Below are 27,800 nucleotides of genomic sequence, written 5' to 3'. Positions count from 1 at the left end.
GGTGGGTGCTGTAAGTGTAGGGGCAGAGAGATAGATATGTACAGTAGTGTACTGGTGGTGGGTGCTGTGAGTGTAGGGGCAGAGTGATAGATAAGTACAGTAGTGTACTGGTGGTGGGTGCGGTGAGTGTAGGGGCAGAGTGATAGATATGTACAGTAGTGTACTGGTGGTGGGTGCTGTGAGTGTAGGGGCAGAGTGATAGATATGTACAGTAGTGTACTGGTGGTGGGTGCTGTGAGTGTAGGGGCAGAGTGATAGATATGTACAGTAGTGTACTGGTGGTGGGCTCTGTGAGTGTAGGGGCAGAGTGACGTTTGTACAGTAGTGTACTGGTGGTGGGTGCTGTAAGTGTAGGGGCAGAGTGATAGATATGTACAGTAGTGTACTGGTGGTGGGTGCTGTAAGTGTAGGGGCAGAGTGATAGATATGTACAGTAGTGTACTGGTGGTGGGCTCTGTGAGTGTAGGGGCAGAGTGACGTTTGTACAGTAGTGTACAGGTGGTGGGTGCTGTAAGTGTAGGGGCAGAGTGATAGATATGTACAGTAGTGTACTGGTGGTGGGTGCTGTGAGTGTAGGGGCAGAGTGATAGATAAGTACAGTAGTGTACTGGTGGTGGGTGCGGTGAGTGTAGGGGCAGAGTGATAGATATGTACAGTAGTGTACTGGTGGTGGGTGCTGTGAGTGTAGGGGCAGAGTGATAGATATGTACAGTAGTGTACTGGTGGTGGGTGCTGTGAGTGTAGGGGCAGAGTGATAGATATGTACAGTAGTGTACTGGTGGTGGGCTCTGTGAGTGTAGGGGCAGAGTGACGTTTGTACAGTAGTGTACTGGTGGTGGGTGCTGTAAGTGTAGGGGCAGAGTGATAGATATGTACAGTAGTGTACTGGTGGTGGGTGCTGTAAGTGTAGGGGCAGAGTGATAGATATGTACAGTAGTGTACTGGTGGTGGGCTCTGTGAGTGTAGGGGCAGAGTGACGTTTGTACAGTAGTGTACAGGTGGTGGGTGCTGTAAGTGTAGGGGCAGAGTGATAGATATGTACAGTAGTGTACTGGTGAGTGCTGTGAGTGTAGGGGCATAGTGATAAATATGTACAGTAGTGTACTGGTGGTGAGTGCTGTGAGTGTAGGGGCATATTGATAAATATGTACTGGTGAGTGCTGTGAGTGTAGGGGCAGAGTGATAAATATGTACAATAGTGTACTGGTGGTGGGCTCTGTGACTGTGTAGGGGCAGAGTGACGTTTGAACAGTAGTGTACTGGTGGTGGGTGCTGTGAGTGTAGGGGCAGAGTGACGTTTGTACAGTAGTGTTGTACTGGTGGTGGGTGCTGTGCTGTAAGTGTAGGGGCAGGCAGTGATTAGTATACAGTAGTATACTGGAGTCAGGTGATGTGGAGCTGTGACAGTGCAGGGAGCAGTGTATGATGGCTGCACAGCACAGTAGTAGTGTACTGTACTGGTGGTGGTGGATTCTGTGTATTTGGTGCTGTGCTCCGTGGTTCCGCCTCTGGATGCAGCTCAGAGTCGATGCAGCCAATACAGTGAGGGAGGGAGAAGAGGAGGGATCAGAAGGAGACAGAGCGAGAGGGGCTGGGGAAAAGAGACAGCCGCACACACACACATACATACCGAGAGACACCCTAACTGTCATCCCTGGGCACACTGCTGCACCCCGTCTCCTCTGTTCACCCCATACATCCTGCCAGCACCCCCAGCTTTCGACCTGAGGAACTCCAGCACATCCCCTCCAGCAGGATGGTGATTGCTGCATCCTTCTTATTAGTCTCTGGCTGGCTCCTCCCGGCTGGAGGTGTCTGTGCAGCCCCCCAGCACATCTGACACACTCTCTGCCCATCTCCGCAATCGTTGCTGGGTGCCTGATCCGTATACCCCCCGCCGCCCTCCCTTCACTCCAGCTACTCATCGTCACCTCTTCCAGCAAGGATGCTCCGGCTATAAGGACCTACCGAGCCCCAGCAGGAGTACCCTTTCCTCGCTGCAGCCTCATCCATCATAAGGAAGAAGCAGGATGGGGAAGGACCAGGAGCTGCTCCAGGCTGTGAAGGCTGAGGACCTCAGCATGGTTCAGAAGCTGCTGCAGAGACCCAAGGCAGGCAAAGCCAGTGAGTATAGACCCTGATGCTTTTAATTGGCTGAATGGTTTAAAGGGATTAAATCAGCAAAGAATTAATTAGGAGGCCGGGGGGAGCTCTGCTGCTGTCTTTTAGCACTAGTGATGTTGTTTTGTAAAGGAGATGTAACATGGGGCGGGGTGGGGGCATAGGGTACCCTATGTATGGTCCTGAGGGTCTGCAGAGCATCAGTCCTGTCCAGCATGCAAAGGTTCAAACGTGTGCATGAAAATCTAAGTGCAATGCACTGTCTGCCCATGGTGGCTAATAGTGCATACATTCAATTAATTACAGGAGCAGGGGTGTTAATTGCAGCAATCGTACAGTCCCTGCTATATGTGTCTCCAATGTACTACCTGGTCATATATTGAGTGAGGGGTCATTGCTTCATATTCATCATGCTCAGATTTATAGGGTACGCTGGCTGAAAAAAAAAAAAAAAAGAAGCACCCAGTGCAGTCCACAGTGGGTTAATGTCATCACACTGCCAAATGCAGCTCAGCTGGCCTCTCCTGGCTGGAGAGAAGGGTGAGACTGAGAGAGACCCTAATCTGCATCAGTGGTACAGAGATGGATGGGTGAGGGGCTTTCTACAGATGCTGTGATTGCTGCAAGATGCGGAGGTGGGAGGGGACATGGCGACAGATTGGGGTCTTTGAGCAGCCTTTGACTGTTCTGGGTTTGTAGTTTGGATATTCCCCACATGGATATAGGACCACAGGAGCTGTCTTTGTATAAGAGATACCACCACACCTAATATTTTGTGCTCTACCCAGTCATGCCTGCACTTATTTTGTATCTTTTGGGCATTAGATCAGCTCTCCCCATCCCAATGCACACAGGATGGCATACACCACAGAATGACATATCTGCTGACAGCAGAGGTGACCAGCTGGGCATAGCTATGGCGATGGGTCATGTCACTGTCCCTAGGCTCCCTGATTATTGGCTGTGTGAGCAATCTCCGTTTCCCCTGGAGCAAGATGCTCACCAGACTGAGCACAGCATAACATTGAGCCTGGGCAATGAGCTTTGCAACGTTAACAGGGACCAGCTAATAGTTTTTATTGATTATTTTTCTTTTTTTTTAAATACACCATGAGCCTGTAGGTGACAGGAGCTTGCAATCTAATGGAAGTACCCCTCAGATATAGTGGCTGTTCAATGGCTTTGTTCAATTCAAAATATTTGTATTTAACTTATTAAATGGCTTTACGTTGCATATAAGATAGGTATTAATTAAGATGTCCGCCAGAAGTACTGGATTTTATTTTCTGAGCTGCCATTAAACTCCACCTTAATTGCAGTGTCATTATAATCACCGTATTGGTATTGCTTCAGTCTTTTCTGTAGTAGAAGCTATGATAATGTGCTACTTAGATCTCTGCTGCCGTGTAACACCGTAATACAATAATCTATGTTGATAAATTATGAATCGGTCCAGCACATGGCAACTGTGTCGTGTGACTAGTTCAGTGATTGGACCATAGCGCACCTGTCATCTAAACACACTATGGAAGCCGCCATTTTGTGGGCAGGGACAATGTTTATAATACTGTACAGTGTACACTATAAATTGACTGAACTAATGACATCAGTGAGGCATGAGGCAGCCTATCAACTGATTTGTAACTATTAAATGATGTGGAACTTGTGCCATAATGAAGGCATGAGGCAGGAATGGTGATTGAGTAACCATCTTGAAGTTTCCAAGGTCCACGGGGTGAATTTGCTAAGTGGCGCTTTTAAAAGCTGCTGCATCTTTCGATGGTTTTGGACGCTGGATTTAATGGTGCAATCATTTGAAATACAAAACCAGGCGTGTTTTTATTCAATACGATTGCCCCTTTAAATCTAGTGTCAAAAAGCGCAGAAGATGCGGCAGTTTTTGAAAAGCGACGCTTAGTAAATTTATTCCCATGTCTTTAGTTTTCACCAGGCCTGATGTTATAGTTATACCATGTTTATTAGGGTAAAAGAGTTACATGCATCAAATTCTACCTGGTACTCGTTCATAATGTTATAAAGCTGGCAGAATAAAATTGAATTGTACAAATATAATTTGTTTACACGGTCAGGTGTGTGAGGTGGCACCAAGCTATGAGAGGTCTGGGGCAGATAATGTAATATTGTAACTGGACATCTCTGTACTGTCTTTTTTACATGTGATACTTTTCGTGTGTGTGTAAAGATTTGCTTTACATGTAAGTTCATGCTCTTTGTCTACAATCTAGGAGCACCTACACATATTAGAGCTGTTTGGGGTTCATAAATGAGTGCCAGTGGAGGCAGCCATCTTGTAAGCTGATCCTAAATTCATGAGAATGCTGCTTATTAATTCACTGGTATCTGCTGACATCACTGAGGCATGAGGCACTTTAGTGTCAGTCATGTCATTAGTTCTTTTTAAGTGCATTTATTTAAAATATTGAATCATGCAACAAAATGGCTGCCTGTATTGTGTTGTAAGTCCTGTGGCACTTTGTGCACTACATAGCGCTGTGTAAGCATGGAGTGCAAGTGTTGCATCATTTAACATTATGGATTTTTTTTTTTATTAATTTTAAACAGTTTTCCTGTGTAGATCACTGATCATGTCCAGATACCTTAAGCATCTATCAAGACGTTCTACTTCCACTTGTAGATCTTGGAATGACAGTACGATTACAACATTGTAATCGTACAGTCGTTCCTAATCCCCTGTAGTGCCTACACTGAACGACATGTCGTTCAGTGCAGGCACCCTCCCTCATCCCTGAACATGGCCAATCTGTCATTATCGACAGATTGACTGTCATGTTCAGGTGATGATTGATGTCAGAAACGACCAGCGGGAGTGCACATCGCTGGTCATTTCCGACATTATACTGGCCGATTTATGCACAATTAATGAACGATTGAACGATTACGATGTCGTAATTGTTCAATCACTCTGTTTAATCGGCAAGTGGATACGCCATTTCGGCAATTTATGTCTTTTGGTGCCCACCATTTTATGGTCCACACCAGTATTCATGGCAACGCAAACAATCAGTTTCAGAGCTAATTAGGGCCGGAATGTGGAAGAATGGGGTTGTGAGACTTATTGCTGACACGGTAGTTATGTGGGGAGCCTATTTACCAATGTTAGCTTTTTGAAGCTTAGGGCGCAGTTCAATTCTTTTTGCCAGCAGTTGACCCCCCCTCGCGCCCGACGGAGCTGTTCAACTGTTGCTACTGCTGGGCGTGATCAGTTGCCGGCGCCGGTATTTCGAACTGAAATGCGCGAAAAGTGACCTGTTTGGGCGACCAAATAGCGCTTTTCATGATCGCGCACCAGCACTGTGGTCGGGTTTAGCTGTTTTACGCAGCTAAACCTGATCTCTATGGGCGAGATCATCGCGATAATTGGCATCAATTGAATAACGCCCCGCAATCTCCCGTCATTTTAGATGGGAGATCGGGTGCACTAAAACAATTGCGCTCCATCACTCCTTTACACTGCAACATTTTTCTGCGCAAGCCCAGCCAATCACCTTTCTGCAATTGACTTTGCTGGTACATGCTCCTATCAGAGCCACTGTCCCTGCAAGAGGTTTAGTTAAATAAGCCTGAAAAGTCATTTCATTCAACGATATGAAATTATACTTTTTGGGGCCCCACTGCCACTAATTCTAAATAGTGTCCCATCGCAGCAAAAAACCTCCCCCGGCAATGGCCGCGGCGCATGCGCTAGAGTCCCGGCACAGGAGTGAATTGACCGCTGACGCGGTAAGTTCACTCCCGGAATATCGCAGGGACGACTCCTTTCTGAGCCATGTACATTTTGTTATATCCGGGCAGTATGATGGGATCTTACCAAATAAGCACAGATCAGTTCACTGAGGCCTAGTGATATATTGCTGATGCTAGTGCCTTATGCCTCATTGATGTAGTAGTTCCTTATGAATTGGTAGGCTATAGAGTATTGGTTCAGCCCACAGAGTGTATGTTAGTGGATATGCCTATGTTGCTTTCAGTAGGTGCATAGACTGTGTTGGAACTTAAGACATTCAGATAAACAGCTAAAAGGTGCTATATAGGACTTTATGGAAAGGATGAGTGATGGAAGTAACTGGGCACAAAACTATGCAGTGTCTACGTATTTATCTTTTACACCAGTTGCTCCGACCTTGTCACCAGTCTGTCAGGCCATCCTCTTTGAGTAGTGGTCTTGCCTCTCCATGACAATCCCCTGATTATGTTTCAGCCCTGTTTCCATGAGCAATAAGTGTTCTGTATTCGCTAAGGAGATGATGACAACAACCAATGTCTGCAAGTTGATTCTGGCTTTGAGTTTACTGTTTACATATTTGTTTAATTCTAAAATGTGGTTGATTAAATCAAATATGATTGTAAAAACATACACAATAAATGGCCGTGTTATCTTATTATTTACATTGCTGTAGTGTTGTATATTTCCTGACTACCACTTTTTGGTTAAATTTCATGCTATGACTTTCCAGGTGGACCTGTTGCTGTCACTGACTATGGGAAGTTGACAGTGCCTCTGAAGAGGCAAGAAATAAAATGCCTCTTACTCATATGCTGTAATTCATTTCAAATATCCAGGTAAAATAAGTTTAGCTAAAATTGACAAATACCATACTTTAGACCAGCGCTACAAAATATAGGATCCTTGAATAATTAACAAAATCGAAACCCCACAGTCGTAATTAAGAGACCAGACAAAATGAATAATTTTATTGATAAATATATGTACATATTCCCAACAAATCTAATTTTCTGACAAAATCTCAGCTATTTGGATACCTAGCTACAGTCTCTATTTTAGCGGGACTGTCCTGAGACATTTACCCCAAAAGGGAAGTGAATTTTCGATAATGTAGTCGTGATTTGTGTCGATCTATGTGCGGTTTAAAATTTGTGCCCAAATTTTGCATTTCAAAATATTTTTTTTTGGAAGTGTAGGTCTGTATATAGATAGGCGTGGTTGAGTTCTCCTGGAGACCTGAGAAGGCAGACTACCCGCAGTTTGTAGCTAATCAAGACATCGGGGATCACTTCTGTGCGATGGCGCAAATTAAGGCATTTTGCATAAGTGGTGGTGGTCTTAAGGTGCGTATCTACTAGCAGATAGTGGAACGACAGTCTGATTACAACATTGTAATCGTACAGTCGTTCACTTCCCCTGCAGTGCCTACACTGAACGATATGTCGGTCAGTGTAGGCACCCTCCCTCATCCCTGAACATGGTCAATCTGTCGTTATCGACAGGTTGAACAGCATGTACAGGCGATGATTGATGTCGAAAACGACCAGTGGGAGCGCGCATCGCTGGTCGTTTTCGACATTTTCATGCCCGATTCATACACGATTAATGAGCGATTGAACGATAACGATATCGTTATCGTTCAATCACTCATTTTAATCGGCAAGTGGATACGCGGCATTACTGGTACTAACCGCTCCGTTACACCCCAGCACATGCCCTGTGAAACTCTGTTTCGGGAATTCTACAAGGGTAGTCCTAAAGAGTATGTAATGATGGGTATGTTTTTTTTTATTTATCTCCATTAAACATTTGGGAATGTTATATGGTATATATTTCTAAGTTTATTTGTGCAGCGTCAGTGCCTTACAGCATAACTAGTTCCTCAAGGCACCCTAACAGTCCATGTTTTAAGGATATGCATACTTAAGCACACATGGCTTAATTATGGGGATGGACATTGGGAGCCCGTCATTGAATGCTGCGATGTGATGGTAGCTAGCCATCGCATCAAAAGTATTTGATGGTAAATCCAATGCAATGTTTTGCACATGCGCAATTATCTTGATATCCATTTGTGCAATATTCTCGCGCAGCGCAGGCTGCCCAAGGCCCAGAGCGGTGTCGACTGTCTGTCGTTGAGGAGGCAGAGCAGGACACACAGTGATAGGACACAGCCGATGCGGCCTGTGACCTCAATGATTCCTGGGCCATGGAGGCAAGTGACACAGACAGACAGGGGTCTATTCATGAAGCAGAGAAGAACCCTGTTTAGCTGAAATCAGGGCTCTTCTCTGCTTCGTGCCATTCATGGAGCAGGTTACCGTGGAGAAGTGTATTACTTCTCCAGCGGTACCTCTGCTCCATGCCTGTACCGTACAACTGTATGGTGAGTGCGATTCATGAAGGAACGCTTTCCGTCCCCTCCTGCGGTACAGATTCGCCATCTGAGGATGGCGTTATCTGTTACCGCAAGACGGAAAGAGCAGGGAAGTAGCATACTCCCACGCTGTCTGCCCGGCACCTGGCGCTGGCTCCGCCCCCTTTTCCCAGCGCCCATAGCAGCAGGTCTGACGTGACCTGCTGTTCTCAGACGCCGGGGGATGCGCAGTGAGGAGCTGGTCTGTCTTCTCACTGCGCTACAGGGATCGCGGAGGGGCCGGACAGTGCCCGAAGATGTCGGACAGGTAAGTGTACATGAATGGCTACTAAACTTCACTATATATCGCATCGATGTAATGCGATCTATAGCAATATCTTTTAGTAGCCACTTCATGTTCTATATGAATAGACCCCACAGTAACTACTACTGTCACACATCATCACAATCACAGCTGCTGCTACTTGGGAGAGAGCTGCACTCTGATTGGCTCTCTGACACATTTATATCCTGTGAGAGTTAGCAATGTGCTCTGTTGCCTATCAGCAACCTGAGAGAGGGCAATGACCGAGCAGGTCACGTCTGAGACAGACAGAGACAGCCGCCAACGAACCAAGATGCCCTTATGCAGAGAGCTGCAGCCAGGGGCTCTTCAACTCTCGTGATTTAAAAGAAAGGTTACCATCGGAACACCATCAAATCATTACAATCCGTTAGAGTCAAACATGACAGAAAAAAAAATCGATAGTAAGTATACATCACCCATCGATGTCCATCCCTACTTAATTAGTACCTCAGTCAGCTTGATTTTACCATCTGTGATCAAACATGGATATCCTTAAAATCTGGACTGTTAGTGTGCCTTGAGGAAACTCTGCTTTAGACATTAGAATACAATGGCAAATAGGTCTCTGCCCCAAAAATATGATTTATTAGTATGGAGATTTCCCTTAACCAAGCTTGTGGTGGGCACCACTCTAAAATCCGAATGATCATACTAGTGATCTTTTCTGCCTGAGGCCTACTCGTAAATAACCGCATTGAACCTGCCCTTAACGTGTTCTATATATGAAGGAGAAACGCACAGTTCTGCTATGTAACTAGATACACCCGGCAAAGCAATATATGCCGGGCACAGCTGGCTGGAAAAGATTTAAGTAGGATAGATAAATTCTCCTTATCCTCTTATATAAAAGTATTTAGATTCCCTGATCGCTGGCACCCCTGGCATTGTCCGCTCTCTAACGTTGCCCTGGCACTTTGAGCTTTAGCTGAGGGAACTGCTCAGAAACAGCTGCTTTTTCTCCAAATATGGAAACACTTAGCAAAGGAGCCGTATGCCTCAAACTGTTCATTAAGTGCTACTTACCATGGATTAAATGGGACACACAGCAGCAGAAAGGAAGTGATCAGGGAATCTGTCAAGTATTTTGGGATGGCAGGTTTGTGTTTCATTTTATGTCAAAGTGGTCTGCAGATGGCATGAAGGTCACACATAACCCTGTAGTGACTTTACAAACTGGTTTTGTGCTACCCATGTACTGGGTGTAGCTGGATGGGCACCTGATTCTTCCCACATCCCAGCTCAACACATCACCATAATGCAGTACTAAGATAACATCTACCTATCGGCATCTTTAGGTAGTAGAGGCAGCCATTTTGTCAGCTGTGTGTACCGGTGTCTCTCATAAAACCCATAGGGCACTTTCACCCTAGAAGTAAGTGTAACCAACAGTGGGCTCCATTTACTAACGAAACATAACTTATTTAGCGCTCACTAAAGGGGTTATGCCACCTTTCTGTATCTAAGATTACCGCTGTTTTCACAGCATCGCGGTGCATTTCCGGCTTCAGCGAAGTCTTTCAGGCACAGCCGGGTCCCTGTGTCATACACATGTGCAGACGGAGCGTCGCACATACACATAACACTGGAGGCCTGTTGCTGGCAGCATTAGGCTGCTAGCAGCCCAGTTGAGGACCTCACCGATGACGAGGACTTTGCGGGACCTCGCCGGAGGGGTAAGTATTAGTAAATACTAGTTGCATATTCGTTTTTATCACAGTGATACTAATCGAAAATTGCTGCTGGTATTTTCGTTAGTTTGTAAATAGGGCCCAGTATTACATATTTCATTAAGATTTTCTATGTTTGGACATTCAAAAAAAAGGACCAAATGTAATAGCCTGTGGGGTTTGGAAAGTGCCAGGATTTCAGCAAGATTTAAAGCAGCAATTGTTCTAAAAGCAAAACCAGATCCATCCCTTGCCTGTTTCACTCGCTATTGGCCCCAAAGTTTTTCTTATAACTTTTAAAGTAATTGACGTAATTTGTGTGTTACGTGCCAATATGAACTGGTGCACAGCTGGAAAACTGAAGGGGCATACACATTAGACGATGTGCTGAAAGATATTGGTGAAAGATATTGGGTGTACACACTGAACGATATCTTTAACGATATCATTCAGTGACGTCATCCTGCCATATCCCTGAACAGGCACTTTCTGATAATACCGTCAGATTGGCCTGCAGACATCGTTAACGATCCGCGGGAGAGCGCATAGTTGGTAATTCACTGCATACACACTGAATGATATGAACGATATATTGTTGAACAATATTGTTATTGTCCATATCGTTCATTAAAATCGTCTATTGTGTATGCGGCATTAGTCGATAAAGGTTCACTATCGGCATGTAACACACAGACACGATGAATGTGGGTGCCTCAGTACAAGCAGGAATATCTACTGACTAGCGGCTTCACAGGTGGGGCTGCAGCGCAGTCCAAACTTCATATAGTGGAATCACACCAACTGCCACCCTCACTGGCATCCTCACTGGCAGTTGGTATGGCTCCCCTATTTGAATTTTGGACTGCGCTGCTGACTAGGGTGGTGAACAGCTGGCCTTCACTTCGCGCATGCGTGAACAGCTGGCCTGGATGCTAATGGCGAACATTTTCAACACTTGCAATGACTTCCTCATGTTTCTCATAGACCAAGGTCTGTCTGTGTCACATTTCACTAAATGACGTCCATTACTTTAAAAGTTATAAGAAAATCTTTGGGACCAATAGCGAGTGAAACACCCTGTACAATGGAGGCCTGTTACTCACTGATGTTACATATAAGGTTGGATCCTATTGGTTCCAATGACCCTGTACCCTTTTACAATAGTGCCACCGCTCGAGAGCGGCTGCAGCTACACAGCGTCTTTAGAAGGCTTGCACCTCTATTCAGTTGTGTTGTTCCCAGCGTTATTGATGTTTTGGTGATGCCAGTGTCATTGGGGGGCAGGGTGATATACTTGTGTGTTCTACAGTAGTTTTCGGTTATGTTAGCATTATCACATTTTCAATATGTATCCAGATATTTCTGTTTTTATTTTCTTGTTTTGTTTTTTTTTATAGAAAATTAACCAAAAAATAACTTATATTTATTTTATAGTGACGCCTGGTACAGAGTACTATATTTTAGGTAGTCGGACAATACACATAGATATTGATGCACAGGTCTGTTGGCAAACTGCAGCCCTTCAGGGGTTCCAAATTCATTTTATTGAAATACGGAAAACGTTCTGAGCGAAGGACACCTGAATAATTGACTTTTTATCCTCTTTATGTTGAGATTAGGAATCACAAAGAAAAGTATTTAGCGAATAATTAAAAAAAAAAAAAGAGCAGAATCGTCAGCAATGATAGTTTAAGCGATTTTTCATTGAGTGTCTTGGAGCTGCTGGGTTTAAATGGATGGCTCTGGTTACAGATAGACAGCAGCTGAGGTGACTTGGTAAACAGGGATACATGATGTGTCTGTGTCTGTACATAGTGAAGGTTGTTTACAAAGCGCAAAATGGCCCTTGGACCCGAAATGAGGAGCGAGACCACTGGCACTCCTCAAAATGAGCTGAATTCCCCCAGAAATAAAGGTATGATATCTGCTATAGTATATGCTACATAATATATCACTTACCTCCCTGGAGCAACATGAAATAGAATGTGAAAGAGAATTGAGGCCACCCAGTGGGGACGTAGGAGTCTATTTATCAAGCAGTGAAAGGTGTGGAGAAGTGGACCAGTGGTGAAGTTGCCCATAGCAACCAATCAGCTTTGAAGTAGCATTTATCAAGTACAGTCTATAAAATAATATGCAGGAGCTGTTTGGTTGCTATGGGCAACTTCTCCACTGGTTCACTTCTCCACGCTTTCCACCGCTTGATAAATAGACCCCGTAATAACGTAATGCGCATCATTGTGTCATTATAGCCTTGCACCCCGCTGTGTGATGCCATTCTTGCTGACTGCACAGCGGTGGGAAGGCCAGAATGACGCAAAGCACTTGGCCACATCCCTGCACTTCTCACTTAGGGGGTCATTCAGACCTGCTCGCGAGCGGCAGTATGCTTGCAAGCGGGTCGATGTTCCCCACTGCGCATGCGCACGACGGAGGGAGCTCCGTCGTGCGCATGCGCGAGACCCGGGGAGCGACGGGCTTTCCATCGCTCCGGGTCTCGCACCAAAGGGGGCGTGCTGTCGATGTTGATTGACAGCACGCCCCCTTTGGTGGGCGTGCCTGCCAGACGGAGGCGTTCCCATGGGAACGCCTACCGTCTGAAGCCGGCCCCACTGACATCACTAGTGATGTCAGTGGGAGTGATTTTGGCTCTGATAGAGCCAAAATCACTCCAGGGCTTGTGGCAGGGAGACCCTACCGCAGGGTCTCCGTCGCAAGTCCGATGGTCGCGATGGTCAAGACCATCGCGACCATCTTTTTGGCCGCTCGCATATGCTGTGGGTGGTCACCCACAGCTATACGAGCGGCCAGGAGGCCGCTCCATTTTCATGGAGGAGGGCCCTGATTCAGAGCGAGCGCTCTGGTCAGAGCGTTCAGCTCTGAATCAGGCCCTTAGACATCCCCTCTGGGAAGTTTGTATTATACTCCTAACAAGTTGCGCACAGTGATTTCCATGTCTAACACTAGATGCTGGGGGAACTATATATACACAGAGGAATCCTTTATTATGTGGTGTTACTGTCTGTCACCCAGATTCCCTTGTTCTGGGACAGAGAAGCTAATTCAGACCCACTCGCTGCTGCCGATGGTATGCAGTGTGTATGCATTGTGCCCATGCGCATACCTTAGCGAAAGTTCACAATGCATTCGCTCTCTGCGCATAGACAGCCCAGCAGAGTGAGTGACAGGAGAAGCCGTATGTAGGTGGTGACAGGAGCTGGCCATTAAAAACGGGCTAGTGGAGGTTCAAACGCAGGCGTGCCTGAGCATCTCAACGGCGTGTTAGAGGTGTGCATAATTATAATACAGCGTCATAGTACACGTCACCTGGCTGGTTTTTACACTGAAGTGCTCGCGGAAGGGTATGGTCAACCTCAAGTGCTGCGATCGCATCCGATGTTCCGATGGTTGCATACACTTCCTGGACATGATGTGCACAAGTGGGTGTCTTAAGACAGGCTGGTGGGTGTCTGCATACACTATGTGATCGCTCTCTAAGAAATACTGGGCGAGCTTATGCATTGCTGTGCGATTGCACTGCCTACGCAATTTGCATGCACATCGTCCAAGCGATCGCATCTAGCGAGCGGCTCTAAATCAGCTCCAGAGAACACAATCTCCTCTATGCTAAGCTGGAGTACCCTATCCCCATAATTGCCTACTTCACCAGAACGTCTGGGAGTCCTCCCGTGAGAGCATCGCATCCTTGAATTAAAAACCACAGCTTAATCTTACACGCTCAATAATGTCTTCTAGCACTAAAAGCCCCCATACACGGGGCGATAAAGCAGGCAATCCGACTGATTGGTGCAGTTTGCCTTCTATATAGCACCATGTATGGCCCTGATTTCGGGCCGAGCGCGCTCCCGTGGGGTCGTACATCGCACTCCCTGATCTTTCTGCAGAACCATAAGATCAGGGGATACGATATGCGATCCCATGGATTGCTATGCGGGTGAGAGAGAGGGAAGCTGGCATATCAGGCGGTCGGCCACCCGATCACGCCGTGTGTGCGGACCGCTGATATGTCGGATGACAGATCCCCTGTCGCCTTGCACGGTGCCATCGAACCTTGTATGCGGGCCTTTACAGTTTAGGGCAGAGGTTCCCAAACTCTGCCATTACAGTCCATTTTTAAGAATATCCATGCTTGACCACAGGTGACTTAATTATTACCTCAAGCATGGATATCCTTAAAAGCTGGACTGTAATGGCGGATTTTGGGAACCTCTGGTGTATGGAATCACTGATGTATTAATTCCAGTGAGCCTCTAGCACCAATTGATTGGAAACTTGTCATCTTTTGTCTCTATTTGTGGTCACTTGTGTAGGTGGAATTGCTATAGAAATGCTATTTGTCTCTATCATTAATCTATTATGTGCCACAACAGTAGTAGTAACACCTGGTAATGTGCCACCATAGCAGACTAGTAGTAATGGGCAGTAATGTGCCACCATAGTAGTAGTAATGACCTGGCAGTAATATGACAATATAGTAGTAGTAATACAGTAATGTGACAATATAGTGGTAGTAATGCAGTAATGTGACACGATAGTAGTAGTAATACAGCATTGTGACACTATAGTAGCAGTAATGGAGTAATGTGTTACTATAGTAGTAGTAATGTAGTAATGTGACACTATAGTAGTAGTAATGCAGTAATGTGACACTATAATAGCAGTAATGTGACAATATAGTAGTAGTAATGCAGTAATGTGACACTATAATAGCAGTAATGTGACACTATAATAGCAGTAATGTGACACTATAGTAGTAGTAATGTAGTAATGTAACACTATAGTAGTAGTAATGCAGTAATGTGACACTATAATAGCAGTAATGTGACAATATAGTAGTTGTAATACAGTAATGTGACACTATAATATCAGTAATGTGACACTATAGTAGTAGTAATGCAGTAATGTGACACTATAATAGCAGTAATGTGACACTATAATATCAGTAATGTGACACTATAGTAGTAGTAATGCAGTAATGTGACACTATAGTAGATGTAACACAGTAATGTGACACTATAACAGCAGTAATGTGACACTATAGTAGTAGTAATGCAGTAATGTGACGCTATAGTAGCAGTAATACAGTAATGTGACACTATAGTAGTTGTAATACAGTAAAGTGACACTATAGTAGCAGTAATGGGCAGTAATGTGACATGATAGTAGTAGTAATACAGTAATGTGACACTATAGTAGTAGTAATGCAGTAATGTGACATGATAGTAGTAGTAATACAGTAATGTGACACTATAGTAGTAGTAATACAGTAATGTGACACTATAGTAGTAGTAATGCAGTAATGTGACACTATAGTAGTAGTAATGCAGTAATGTGACACTATAGTAGTAGTAATGGGCAGTAATGTGACATGATAGTAGTAGTAATACAGTAATGTGACACTATAGTAGTTGTAATACAGTAAAGTGACACTATAGTAGTAGTAATACAGTAATGTGACATGATAGTAGTAGTAATACAGTAATGTGACACTATAGTAGTAGTAATGCAGTAATGTGACACTACAGTAGTAGTAATACAGTAATGTGACATGATAGTAGTAGTAATACAGTAATGTGACACTATAGTAGTAGTAATGCAGTAATGTGACACTATAGTAGTAGTAATGCAGTAATGTGACACTATAGTAGTAGTAATGCAGTAATGTGACGCTATAGTAGCAGTAATACAGTAATGTGACACTATAGTAGTAGTAATACAGTAAAGTGACACTATAGTAGCAGTAATGGGCAGTAATGTGACATGATAGTAGTAGTAATACAGTAATGTGACACTATAGTAGTAGTAATGCAGTAATGTGACACTATAGTAGTAGTAATGCAGTAATGTGACATGATAGTAGTAGTAATACAGTAATGTGACACTATAGTAGTAGTAATGCAGTAATGAGACACTATAGTAGTAGTAATACAGTAATGTGGCACTATAGTAGTAGTAATACAGTAATGTGACACTATAGTAGTAGTAATGCAGTAATGAGACACTATAGTAGTAGTAATACAGTAATGTGGCACTATAGTAGTAGTAATACAGTAATGTGACACTATATGTAGCAGTAATGCAGTAATGTGACACTATAATAGTAGTAATACAGTAATGTGGCACTATAGTAGTAGTAATACAGTAATGTGACACTATAGTAGTAGTAATACAGTAATGTGACACTATATGTAGCAGTAATGCAGTAATGTGACACTATAGTAGTAGTAATACAGTAATGTGACACTATAGTAGCAGTAATGCAGTAATGTAACACTATAGTAGTAGTAATGCAGTAATGTGACACTATAGTAGTAGTAATGGGCAGTAATGTGACATGATAGTAGTAGTAATACAGTAATGTGACACTATAGTAGTAGTAATGCAGTAATGTGACACTATAGTAGTTGTAATACAGTAATGTGACACTATAGTAGTAGTGATGCAGTAATGTAACACTATAGTAGATGTAACACAGTAATGTGGCACTATAGTAGTAGTAATACAGTAATGTGACACTATAGTAGTAGTAATGGGCAGTAATGTGACATGATAGTAGTAGTAATACAGTAATGTGACGCTATAGTAGCAGTAATACAGTAATGTGACACTATAGTAGTTGTAATACAGTAAAGTGACACTATAGTAGCAGTAATGCAGTAATGAGACACTATAGTAGTAGTAATACAGTAATGTGGCACTATAGTAGTAGTAATACAGTAATGTGACACTATATGTAGCAGTAATGCAGTAATGTGACACTATAATAGTAGTAATACAGTAATGTGGCACTATAGTAGTAGTAATACAGTAATGTGACACTATAGTAGTAGTAATACAGTAATGTGACACTATATGTAGCAGTAATGCAGTAATGTGACACTATAGTAGTAGTAATACAGTAATGTGACACTATAGTAGCAGTAATGCAGTAATGTAACACTATAGTAGTAGTAATGCAGTAATGTGACACTATAGTAGTAGTAATGGGCAGTAATATGACATGATAGTAGTAGTAATACAGTAATGTGACACTATAGTAGTAGTAATGCAGTAATGTGACACTATAGTAGTTGTAATACAGTAATGTGACACTATAGTAGTAGTGATGCAGTAATGTAACACTATAGTAGATGTAACACAGTAATGTGACATTATAATAGCAGTAATGTGACGCTATAGTAGCAGTAATACAGTAATGTGACACTATAGTAGTTGTAATACAGTAAAGTGACACTATAGTAGCAGTAATGTGACACTACAGTAGTAGTAATGCAGTAATGTGACATGATAGTAGTAGTAATACAGTAATGTGACACTATAGTAGTAGTAGTGCAGTAATGTGACGCTATAGTAGTAGTAATACAGTAATGTAACACTATAGTAGTAGTAGTGCAGTAATGTGACACTATACTAGCAGTAATGCAGTAATGTAACACTATAGTAGTAGTAATGCAGTAATGTGACACTATAGTAGTAGTAATGCCCAGTAATGTGACACTATACTAGTAGTAATGGGCAATAATATAACACTATAGTAGTAGTAATACAGTAATGTGACACTATAGTAGTAGTAATACAGTAATGTGACACTATAATAGTAGTAATGCAGTAATGTGACACTATAGTAGTAGTAATGCAGTAATGTGACACTATAGTAGTAGTAATGCAGTAATGTGACACTATAGTAGTAGTAATGCAGTAATGTGACACTATAGTAGCAGTAATACAGTAATGTGACACTATAGTAGTAGTAATACAGTAAAGTGACACTATAGTAGCAGTAATGGGCAGTAATGTGACATGATAGTAGTAGTAATACAGTAATGTGACACTATAGTAGTAGTAATGCAGTAATGTGACATGATAGTAGTAGTAATACAGTAATGTGACACTATAGTAGTAGTAATGCAGTAATGTGACACTATAGTAGTAGTAATGGGCAGTAATGTGACATGATAGTAGTAGTAATACAGTAATGTGACACTATAGTAGCAGTAATGCAGTAATGTAACACTATAGTAGTAGTAATGCAGTAATGTGACACTATAGTAGCAGTAATGCAGTAATGTGACACTATAGTAGTTGTAATACAGTAATGTGACACTATAGTAGTAGTGATGCAGTAATGTAACACTATAGTAGATGTAACACAGTAATGTGACATTATAATAGCAGTAATGTGACACTATAGTAGTAGTAATGCAGTAATGTGACACTATAATAGCAGTAATGTGACACTATAGTAGTAGTAATGCAGTAATGTGACACTATAATAGCAGTAATGTGACGCTATAGTAGCAGTAATACAGTAATGTGACACTATAGTAGTTGTAATACAGTAAAGTGACACTATAGTAGCAGTAATGTGACACTACAGTAGTAGTAATGCAGTAATGTGACACTATAGTAGTAGTAGTGCAGTAATGTGACACTATAGTAGTAGTAGTGCAGTAATGTGACGCTATAGTAGTAGTAATACAGTAATGTGACACTATAGTAGTAGTAGTGCAGTAATGTGACGCTATAGTAGCAGTAATGCAGTAATGTAACACTATAGTAGTAGTAATGCAGTAATGTGACACTATAGTAGTAGTAATGGGCAGTAATGTGACATGATAGTAGTAGTAATACAGTAATGTGACACTATAGTAGTAGTAATGCAGTAATGTGACACTATAGTAGCAGTAGTGCAGTAATGTGACGCTATAGTAGTAGTAATACAGTAATGTGACACTATAGTAGTAGTAGTGCAGTAATGTGACGCTATAGTAGCAGTAATGCAGTAATGTAACACTATAGTAGTAGTAATGCAGTAATGTGACACTATAGTAGTAGTAATGCAGTAATGTGACACTATAGTAGTAGTAATGCAGTAATGTGACACTATAGTAGTAGTAATGCAGTAATGTGACACTATAGTAGCAGTAATACAGTAATGTGACACTATAGTAGTAGTAATACAGTAAAGTGACACTATAGTAGCAGTAATGGGCAGTAATGTGACATGATAGTAGTAGTAATACAGTAATGTGACACTATAGTAGTAGTAATGCAGTAATGTGACATGATAGTAGTAGTAATACAGTAATGTGACACTATAGTAGTAGTAATGCAGTAATGTGACACTATAGTAGTAGTAATGGGCAGTAATGTGACATGATAGTAGTAGTAATACAGTAATGTGACACTATAGTAGTAGTAATGCAGTAATGTGACACTATAGTAGCAGTAATGCAGTAATGTAACACTATAGTAGTAGTAATGCAGTAATGTGACACTATAGTAGCAGAATGCAGTAATGTGACACTATAGTAGTTGTAATACAGTAATGTGACACTATAATAGCAGTAATGTGACAATATAGCAGTTGTAATACAGTAATGTGACACTATAATATCAGTAATGTGACACTATAGTAGTAGTGATGCAGTAATGTAACACTATAGTAGATGTAACACAGTAATGTGACATTATAATAGCAGTAATGTGACACTATAGTAGTAGTAATGCAGTAATGTGACACTATAATAGCAGTAATGTGACGCTATAGTAGCAGTAATACAGTAAAGTGACACTATAGTAGCAGTAATGTGACACTACAGTAGTAGTAATGCAGTAATGTGACATGATAGTAGTAGTAATACAGTAATGTGACACTATAGTAGTAGTAGTGCAGTAATGTGACGCTATAGTAGTAGTAATACAGTAATGTGACACTATAGTAGTAGTAGTGCAGTAATGTGACGCTATAGTAGCAGTAATGCAGTAATGTAACACTATAGTAGTAGTAATGCAGTAATGTGACACTATAGTAGTAGTAATGCCCAGTAATGTGACACTATACTAGTAGTAATGGGCAATAATATAACACTATAGTAGTAGTAATACAGTAATGTGACACTATAGTAGCAGTAATACAGTAATGTGACACTATAGTAGTAGTAATGCAGTAATGTGACACTATAGTAGTAGTAATACAGTAATGTGACACTATAGTAGCAGTAATGCAGTAATGTTACACTATAGTAGCAGTAATACAGTAATGTGACACTATACTAGCAGTAATGCAGTAATGTGACACTATAGTAGTAGTAATGCAGTAATATGACACTATAGTAGTAGTAATGCCCAGTAATGTGACACTTTACTAGTAGTAATGGTCAATAATATAACACTATAGTAGTAGTAATACAGTAATGTGACACTATAGTAGCAGTAATACAGTAATGTGACACTATAGTAGCAGTAATACAGTAATGTGACACTATAGTAGTAGTAATGCAGTAATGTGACACTATAGTAGTAGTAATGTAGTAATGTGACACTATAGTAGCAGTATGCAGTAATGTGACACTATAGTAGTAGTAATTCAGTAATGTGACACTATAGTAGTAGTAATATAGTAATGTGACACTATAGTAGCAGTAATGTGACACTGTAGTAGTAGTAATACAGTAATGTGACACTATAGTAGCAGTAATGCAGTAATGTGACACTATAGTAGTAGTAATGCCCAGTAATGCATAGGCAAACGCAGGGGGGGTTTCCGTCTGCCTGGAAACCCCCCTCCCCAGCCCACACCATGACCACAATAGAAATAATAATATAATGGAATTTTACTAGCGCTGCATGTTCTTCTCAGTATCATAAATGAAATAAATAGCACCACCTGTGGATCTTTTCACATTTATCAGCCAGTAATAAATAACCTGTGCACCAATTAGGGGATTTGTAAAACATGCACTGTTAGGGATGCACTGCTATAGAGCCCAATATTTACATATATGTCCAGGGCAGTGCTAGGTTCTTCTGCTGCACCCCCAGACTGCCGAACTTGCTCCAATTATCTGAAATGGTGCTTACATCTAAAATAAAAACATTCAGCTCAGGCAGGATGGCCCTACTTCGCATTTATAGGATACTGTGATCGCTGGTCCTGTATATGCTGGAATTATGACACACAATACACTTTGTATGACACATATTAAAGATGGATAAGTGGTAATTATGCCCTCTTCATGGACTGGCCACACTCACTCTAAAATCAAGCATTTGGAAACCCCCCTCTAGAAATCCTGCGTTTGCCACTGCAATCTGACACTATACTAGCAGTAATGGGCAATAATATAACACTATAGTAGTAGTAATACAGTATAGTAGCAGTAATGTGACACTGTAGTAGTAGTAATACAGTAATGTGACACTATAGTAGCAGTAACACAGTAATATGACACTGTAGTAGTAGTAATGCAGTAATGTGACACTATAGTAGTAGTAATGCAGTAATGTGACAGTATAGTAGTAGTAATGCCCAGTAATGTGACACTATAGTAGTAGTAATGCAGTAATTTGGCACTTTAGTAGTAGTAATGCAGTAATGTGACACTATAGTAGCAGAAATGCAGTAATGTGACATGATAGTAGTAGTAATACAGTAATGTGACACTATAGTAGTAGTAGTGCAGTAATGTGACGCTATAATAGTAGTAATACAGTAATGTGGCACTATAGTAGCAGTAATGCAGTAATGTGACACTATAATAGTAGTAATACAGTAAAGTGACACTATAGTAGCAGTAATGGGCAGTAATGTGACATGATAGTAGTAGTAATACAGTAATATTACACTATAGTAGTAGTAATGCAGTAATGTGACACTATATGTAGCAGTAATGCAGTAATGTGACACTATAGTAGTAGTAATGCAGTAATGTGACACTATATGTAGCAGTAATGCAGTAATGTGACACTATAGTAGTAGTAATGCAGTAATGTGACACTATAGTAGTAGTAATGCAGTAATGTGACACTATAGTAGTAGTAATACAGTAATGTGACACTATAGTAGTAGTAATGCAGTAATGTGACACTATAGTAGTAGTAATGCAGTAATGTGACATGATAGTAGTAGTAATACAGTAATGTGACACTATATGTAGCAGTAATGCAGTAATGTGACACTATAGTAGTAGTAATACAGTAATGTGACACTATAGTAGTAGTAATACAGTAATGTGACACTATAGTAGTAGTAATGCAGTAATGTGACACTATAGTAGTAGTAATGCAGTAATGTGACACTATAGTAGTAGTAATGCAGTAATGTGACACTATAGTAGTAGTAATGCAGTAATGTGGCACTATAGTAGCAGTAATGCAGTAATGTGACATGATAGTAGTAGTAATACAGTAATGTGACACTATAGTAGTAGTAATACAGTAATGTGACACTATAGTAGTAGTAATGCAGTAATGTGACACTATAGTAGTAGTAATGCAGTAATGTGACACTATAGTAGTAGTAATGCAGTAATGTGACACTATAGTAGTAGTAATGCAGTAATGTGGCACTATAGTAGCAGTAATGGGCAGTAATGTGACATGATAGTAGTAGTAATACAGTAATGTGACACTATAGTAGTAGTAATGCAGTAATGTGGCACTATAGTAGTAGTAATGCAGTAATGTGACACTATAGTAGCAGTAATGCAGTAATGTGACACTATAGTATGTTTAGTATTATTTAGATCAAACATTTAACAAACTTGTCTGAACGACCATTTTCATCTATTTTCTGGCATTTAGGAGCAAATTGCTGATCATCATTTACTCCAATACGTTACCAGATTTTCATTCCAACCAATCAACAAGTTGGCTGGTTGGATGTAAGTTGGTCTAGTGTGTGGCCAGCTTTAGTTTAAAATAATCATTATTTAAAGTGTTTTTCAAAATTTATATTTTTTCATATTTTCCCAAAATGATGGGGTCTTTTACTGCAGCACATTTGTCAGTTTATTCATGGATTCCTAATCACATTGTAATATTTGCCCCCTGCATAGGGGAAGGAGGTCCCAAAAGCCCCATCATCGTCCAAGTGAAAGGGTCGGGAAATTAATGTACCCTTTAATTCCAGTGAGCCTCTAGCACCAATTCATTGGAAACATGTCATCTTCTGTCGTTCTTTGTGCCCTGGCCCTCCCATGTTGTGGTAAATACAGCTCTTATTGAGAAGTGTGTGCTGGCGTATGTGTTACATGCTGTTTAAATAAACCCTATTTATCCACTGTTTGCAAGAAGGTGACAAAGTGATTACGGCCTCTTTGTGGTCACTTGTGTAGGCGGAATTGTTATTGAAGTGCTATTTGTCTCTATCATTAATCCTTCAAACAGTTGTTTATACTCTGGAAATTCCAACTCAGCAAAATGCTGATGTTTCTGTACCATTTCCACTTTCTCCACATAATAATTACAGAGATTATTTGTGGTTCTTTCAGTTTGTCAGTTTTGAGATAAGCTGGGTATTTTATCTTCCGCAATGCAGAAATCCCTGAGTGGCCAAGAAAAGTTAGAATCTCCTTATTGCTGTGGAGGTTGAACACTATTCTGGTTAAACGATTTGAGTAAGTTTCAGGCAATTAAAATATATCACAAGTATTTGTAGCATTCAGCCCAGTGGTATCTGTTTACTGACCAAATGGATGCTACATTACACAGATACTGGTCATATAGGTGCTGCATTACACAGATACTGGTCATATGGGGGCTGCATTACACAGATACTGATTCTATGGGTGCTGCATTACACAGATACTGGTCATATAGGTGCTGCATTACACAGATACTGGTCATATGGGGGCTGCATACACAGATACTGGTCATATAGGTGCTGCATTACACAGATACTGGTCATATGGGGGCTGCATTACACAGATACTGGTCATATAGGTGCTGCATTACACAGATACTGGTTCTTTGGGTGCTGCATTACACAGATACTGGTCATATGGGTGCTGCATTACACAGATACTGGTCATATGGGGGCTGCATTACACAGATACTGGTCATATGGGGGCTGCATTACACAGATACTGGTCATATAGGTGCTGCATTACACAGATACTGGTTCTATGGGTGCTGCATTACACAGATACTGGTCATATGGGGGCTGCATTACACAGATACTGATTCTATGGGTGCTGCATTACACAGATACTGGTCATATGGGTGCTGCATTACACAGATACTGGTCATATGGGTGCTGTATTACACATATACTGGTCATATAGGTGCTGCATTACACAGATACTGGTCATATGGGGGCTGCATTACACAGATACTGATTCTATGGGTGCTGCATTACACAGATACTGGTCATATGGGTGCTGCATTACACAGATACTGGTCATATAGGTGCTGCATTACACAGATACTGGTCATATGGGGGCTGCATTACACAGATACTGGTCATATAGGTGCTGCATTACACAGATACTGGTCATATGGGGGCTGCATTACACAGATACTGGTCATATGGGTGCTGCATTACACAGATACTTGTTATATGGGTGCTGCATTACACAGATACTGGTCATATTGGATTCTTACAGGAAAACTCACCAAAATATAAGGGCTAAACTAATTTCCCCACCTATTACTGCCCCGAAAAGGCCAGAATTTACTTATACACCTATCCTTTTAGCACTATATGGTACAATTCCCGTGCTGTGCACTTTCTCCTCAGTTTTGCTACTTTATCCTCAATTTTGCTACTTTTTACTCAGGTTTGCAAATTAGGGCCTGATTCAAAGATGGACGCTAATGCGATCGCAGCTGCGATTTTGTACGCAAGGCAGCTGTGAAAATCTTCAAATAGTTTAAAGATCACCCGAATATAGGGATGCCCGCTGCTGCCTTCTCATCTGTGTATGACATCGCTTACCTGTGTAAATATCGGTAACATAGATGCACATCGAGCAGCCATCTTGCCTTTGTGGCAGGTCTGACCAGCAGCAAACACTGCAGCTCTCCTCGCACACAGAGGGCTCTCATGCTGCGAATGCAATTGCAATGGCTAATTTCTGCACGCCCATGAATCGGCGTCCAAAACGGTCAGACACGCCTGCGATTTTCTGACCACCCTGTTACCATCTCCAAACGCTGACAACCTGTCACTCATTTTGCAAATGGATCCTCTGTGCATATGTAATTGCAAAACAATTGTGGTGCATGTGCATTGCGACTAATACGCATGCGCACTGGCAAACAATCGCTCGATCTGCGTAAATATCGCAATTGCGTCCGTCTCTGAATCAGGCCCTTAGTTTGCATACAGTGATTTAGTATAAAGTTGCAGATAAGCATGGCATGCGATTTGAGGATAGGTGTATGAGGACACCTATTGTATTTGGACACATATATAAATTATTATTAAGGGTCAGTTATGAAGAATGCAACTTACTTGGTGCAATGCAGCTGTATACAGGGGGCCTGATGGAGTAATTGCTCCTACATTGTGTGCGCAGTACTAAGGGCCTGATTCAGCAAGGATCGCTGTTTCTAATACCGATTGTGTCGCACTGCGCATGTGTACGCAGTGCGCGAACTAGACGCTGCGATCGGGAATGCACTTACAGCAGCGATGTAGACTCATCGTAGAGTGATTGACAGGAAGTGCCGTTTGTGGGAGGTGACGGGGGGATGGTCAGGCGAACACAAGCGTGCCAGTGTGTTTCAACGGCATTGCAGTGGTGTGCATATATTATCCACTGCGAAACCAGATGCCGCCCGAGGTCTCATAGCGTGCGCTGAAGTTAGCAGTTCCTGCATGAGGTCTGACCTGCCGTAACTGTGTGTATGGGTCTGATGTTACTCAATGTTACCGATTATTTTGCTATGTTGCCACTGTATACGGATGTGTGTAAGGGGAAGTGGGCTTCCTTATGTAAGGTTGCGATCACAATGTGAATGCAGTTATTTGCATATCACCGCTGATATTAGCAACTGTGTTGCGTGCGTATTAGCAGAATAGCGATCCTTGCTGAATCAGGCCCTAAATGCAGATATTCAGTGTTATAATCATCTTTGTAGTCGCCCCCAGTATGAGCTCTTAGGGGTCTATTTACTAAGAAGTGTTAGGAGACAGAGTGAAAAGTGATAAGGTGCCAGCCAATCAGCTCCCAACTGTCATTTTTCAAACACAGCCTGTGAGATGGCAGTTGGGAGCTGATTGGCTGGCACCTTATCACTTTCTTGTCACTTTTCACTCTGTCTCCTAACACTGCTTAGTAAATAGACCCCTTAGTTTGATACCAACACGCTGGATTTGCAATAGCCTATACCTGGTGCAAACGATGCGCCTGGAAGCAGGTGAATTCCTGCCTCTGTCCAACTCTGCATTTCTATTCTATCGCTCTCTGAACTCTGCCTATGTGAGAACGTGAGAATGCACCGTTACATGCTGGCTACGCTACTTCAGCTGCAAGTGGAGATGTAAATACATTGTTGTCTTCTAATACCAACTTTTTTAAACTGATATCCTCTTATGGGCCCCAGTATTACTTATATACAGTTGAAACCCAGATTTACTACAGAACGACTGAGTTTGCCAACATATCACACTGTTTTTCGGTCATCTGCTCACAGACGTCTCAAAGTCATTTAAAGGTAAACATAGAAATAACTTAACCAACAATATCCCCTTCATTACATTCCAAACTTTTGTCAGGTATCCTTTAACAGTCAATGGCGTCATTCTTCTACCTACTTTCCATGTCCGCTGTGCGCTGTCTCTGTGTCACCCCCGACCTATACTAGCTTTTATGGAGTGGACATTGGGGCTGATTCAGAGCCGGACACTATTTGCGCACGCTCGTTCAGAAAAAGGGTCCGGATATTTAAATTGAGCGCTCGCTCTTTGCGGTCTGTTGACGCCTCTATGTCTGAGCGAGCGAACGAAATATGCGCGTTCGCATCATATGTCATCTCCGCTATTTATTAGATTAATCGAGTACATCGAAAGGCGTCTGAACTGCTCGCAGTGCTTGTGGTAGGATTTTCCTACCGCAATCATGCGAACAGTTCAGGCTAAGAGACAACCAACTGACGTGGCCGATGACGCTGCTTTGTTAATTATGCACACCCTTAAAACGCCCGTTTTGACCGTTTGGCACGCCTGCGTTTGGATCTCCACTCCCTGTTTTCAAGCACCTTCCCCTGTTACCACCTTCAAACGCCTCATCCTGTCACTCAAATTAGCAGGCACTCGCAATTTTGCGAACACACGATTTCCGACCGCAATGACTGGTTGGCGCATGCGCATTACGACCCATACGCGTGCGCTGATGTGCGAACATCGCTCGGAGCGAACGAGCGGCCGCTTACGAGCGGCTCTGAATCAGGCCCAGAGTTCGTGTCACATCCCTGTTGCTCAGATTTAGGCAGCACAGTCCAGATTTAGGCATTACAATCCTGATTTATTTAGCACAGTCCTGATTTAGGCATTACAGTCCTGATTTATTCTGCACAGTCTTGATTTAATCAGCACACTCCCAATTTAGACATTACAATCCTGATTTATTTAGCACAGTACTGATTTAGGCATTACAGTCCTGATTTAGGCAGCACAGTCCCGATGTACGCAGTAAGGTCCCCGTATCATGCGACTTCATGCGACTGTCCTGACAGTCATCACTTTTGGAGGTTAGGAGGGGGTTCCCGTGTCAG

General features: G+C 42.1%; 1 protein-coding gene across 2 annotated transcripts in view; it reads left to right on the top strand.

Moving 5' to 3' along the window:
• The first annotated feature begins 1,635 nt into the window (after positions 1-1,635).
• Positions 1,636-27,800, top strand: part of CASKIN1 (CASK interacting protein 1) — a 439,648-nt gene continuing 413,483 nt past the window's right edge. For both annotated transcript variants that reach the window (XM_088470341.1, XM_088470340.1), the window contains exon 1: positions 1,636-2,124. In XM_088470341.1, coding sequence (XP_088326467.1) covers positions 2,031-2,124 — 94 coding nt within the window. In that variant the 5' untranslated portion in view covers positions 1,636-2,030. The remainder of the gene's footprint in view (positions 2,125-27,800) is intronic.

The sequence above is a fragment of the Taudactylus pleione genome, unplaced genomic scaffold, assembly GCF_031769625.1.
Source record: "Taudactylus pleione unplaced genomic scaffold, aTauple2 ptg000098l, whole genome shotgun sequence".
NCBI lineage: Eukaryota > Metazoa > Chordata > Amphibia > Anura > Myobatrachidae > Taudactylus > Taudactylus pleione.
Note: the sequence above shows the minus strand (reverse complement) of the source record. Positions and strands in the feature narration are given on the sequence as shown.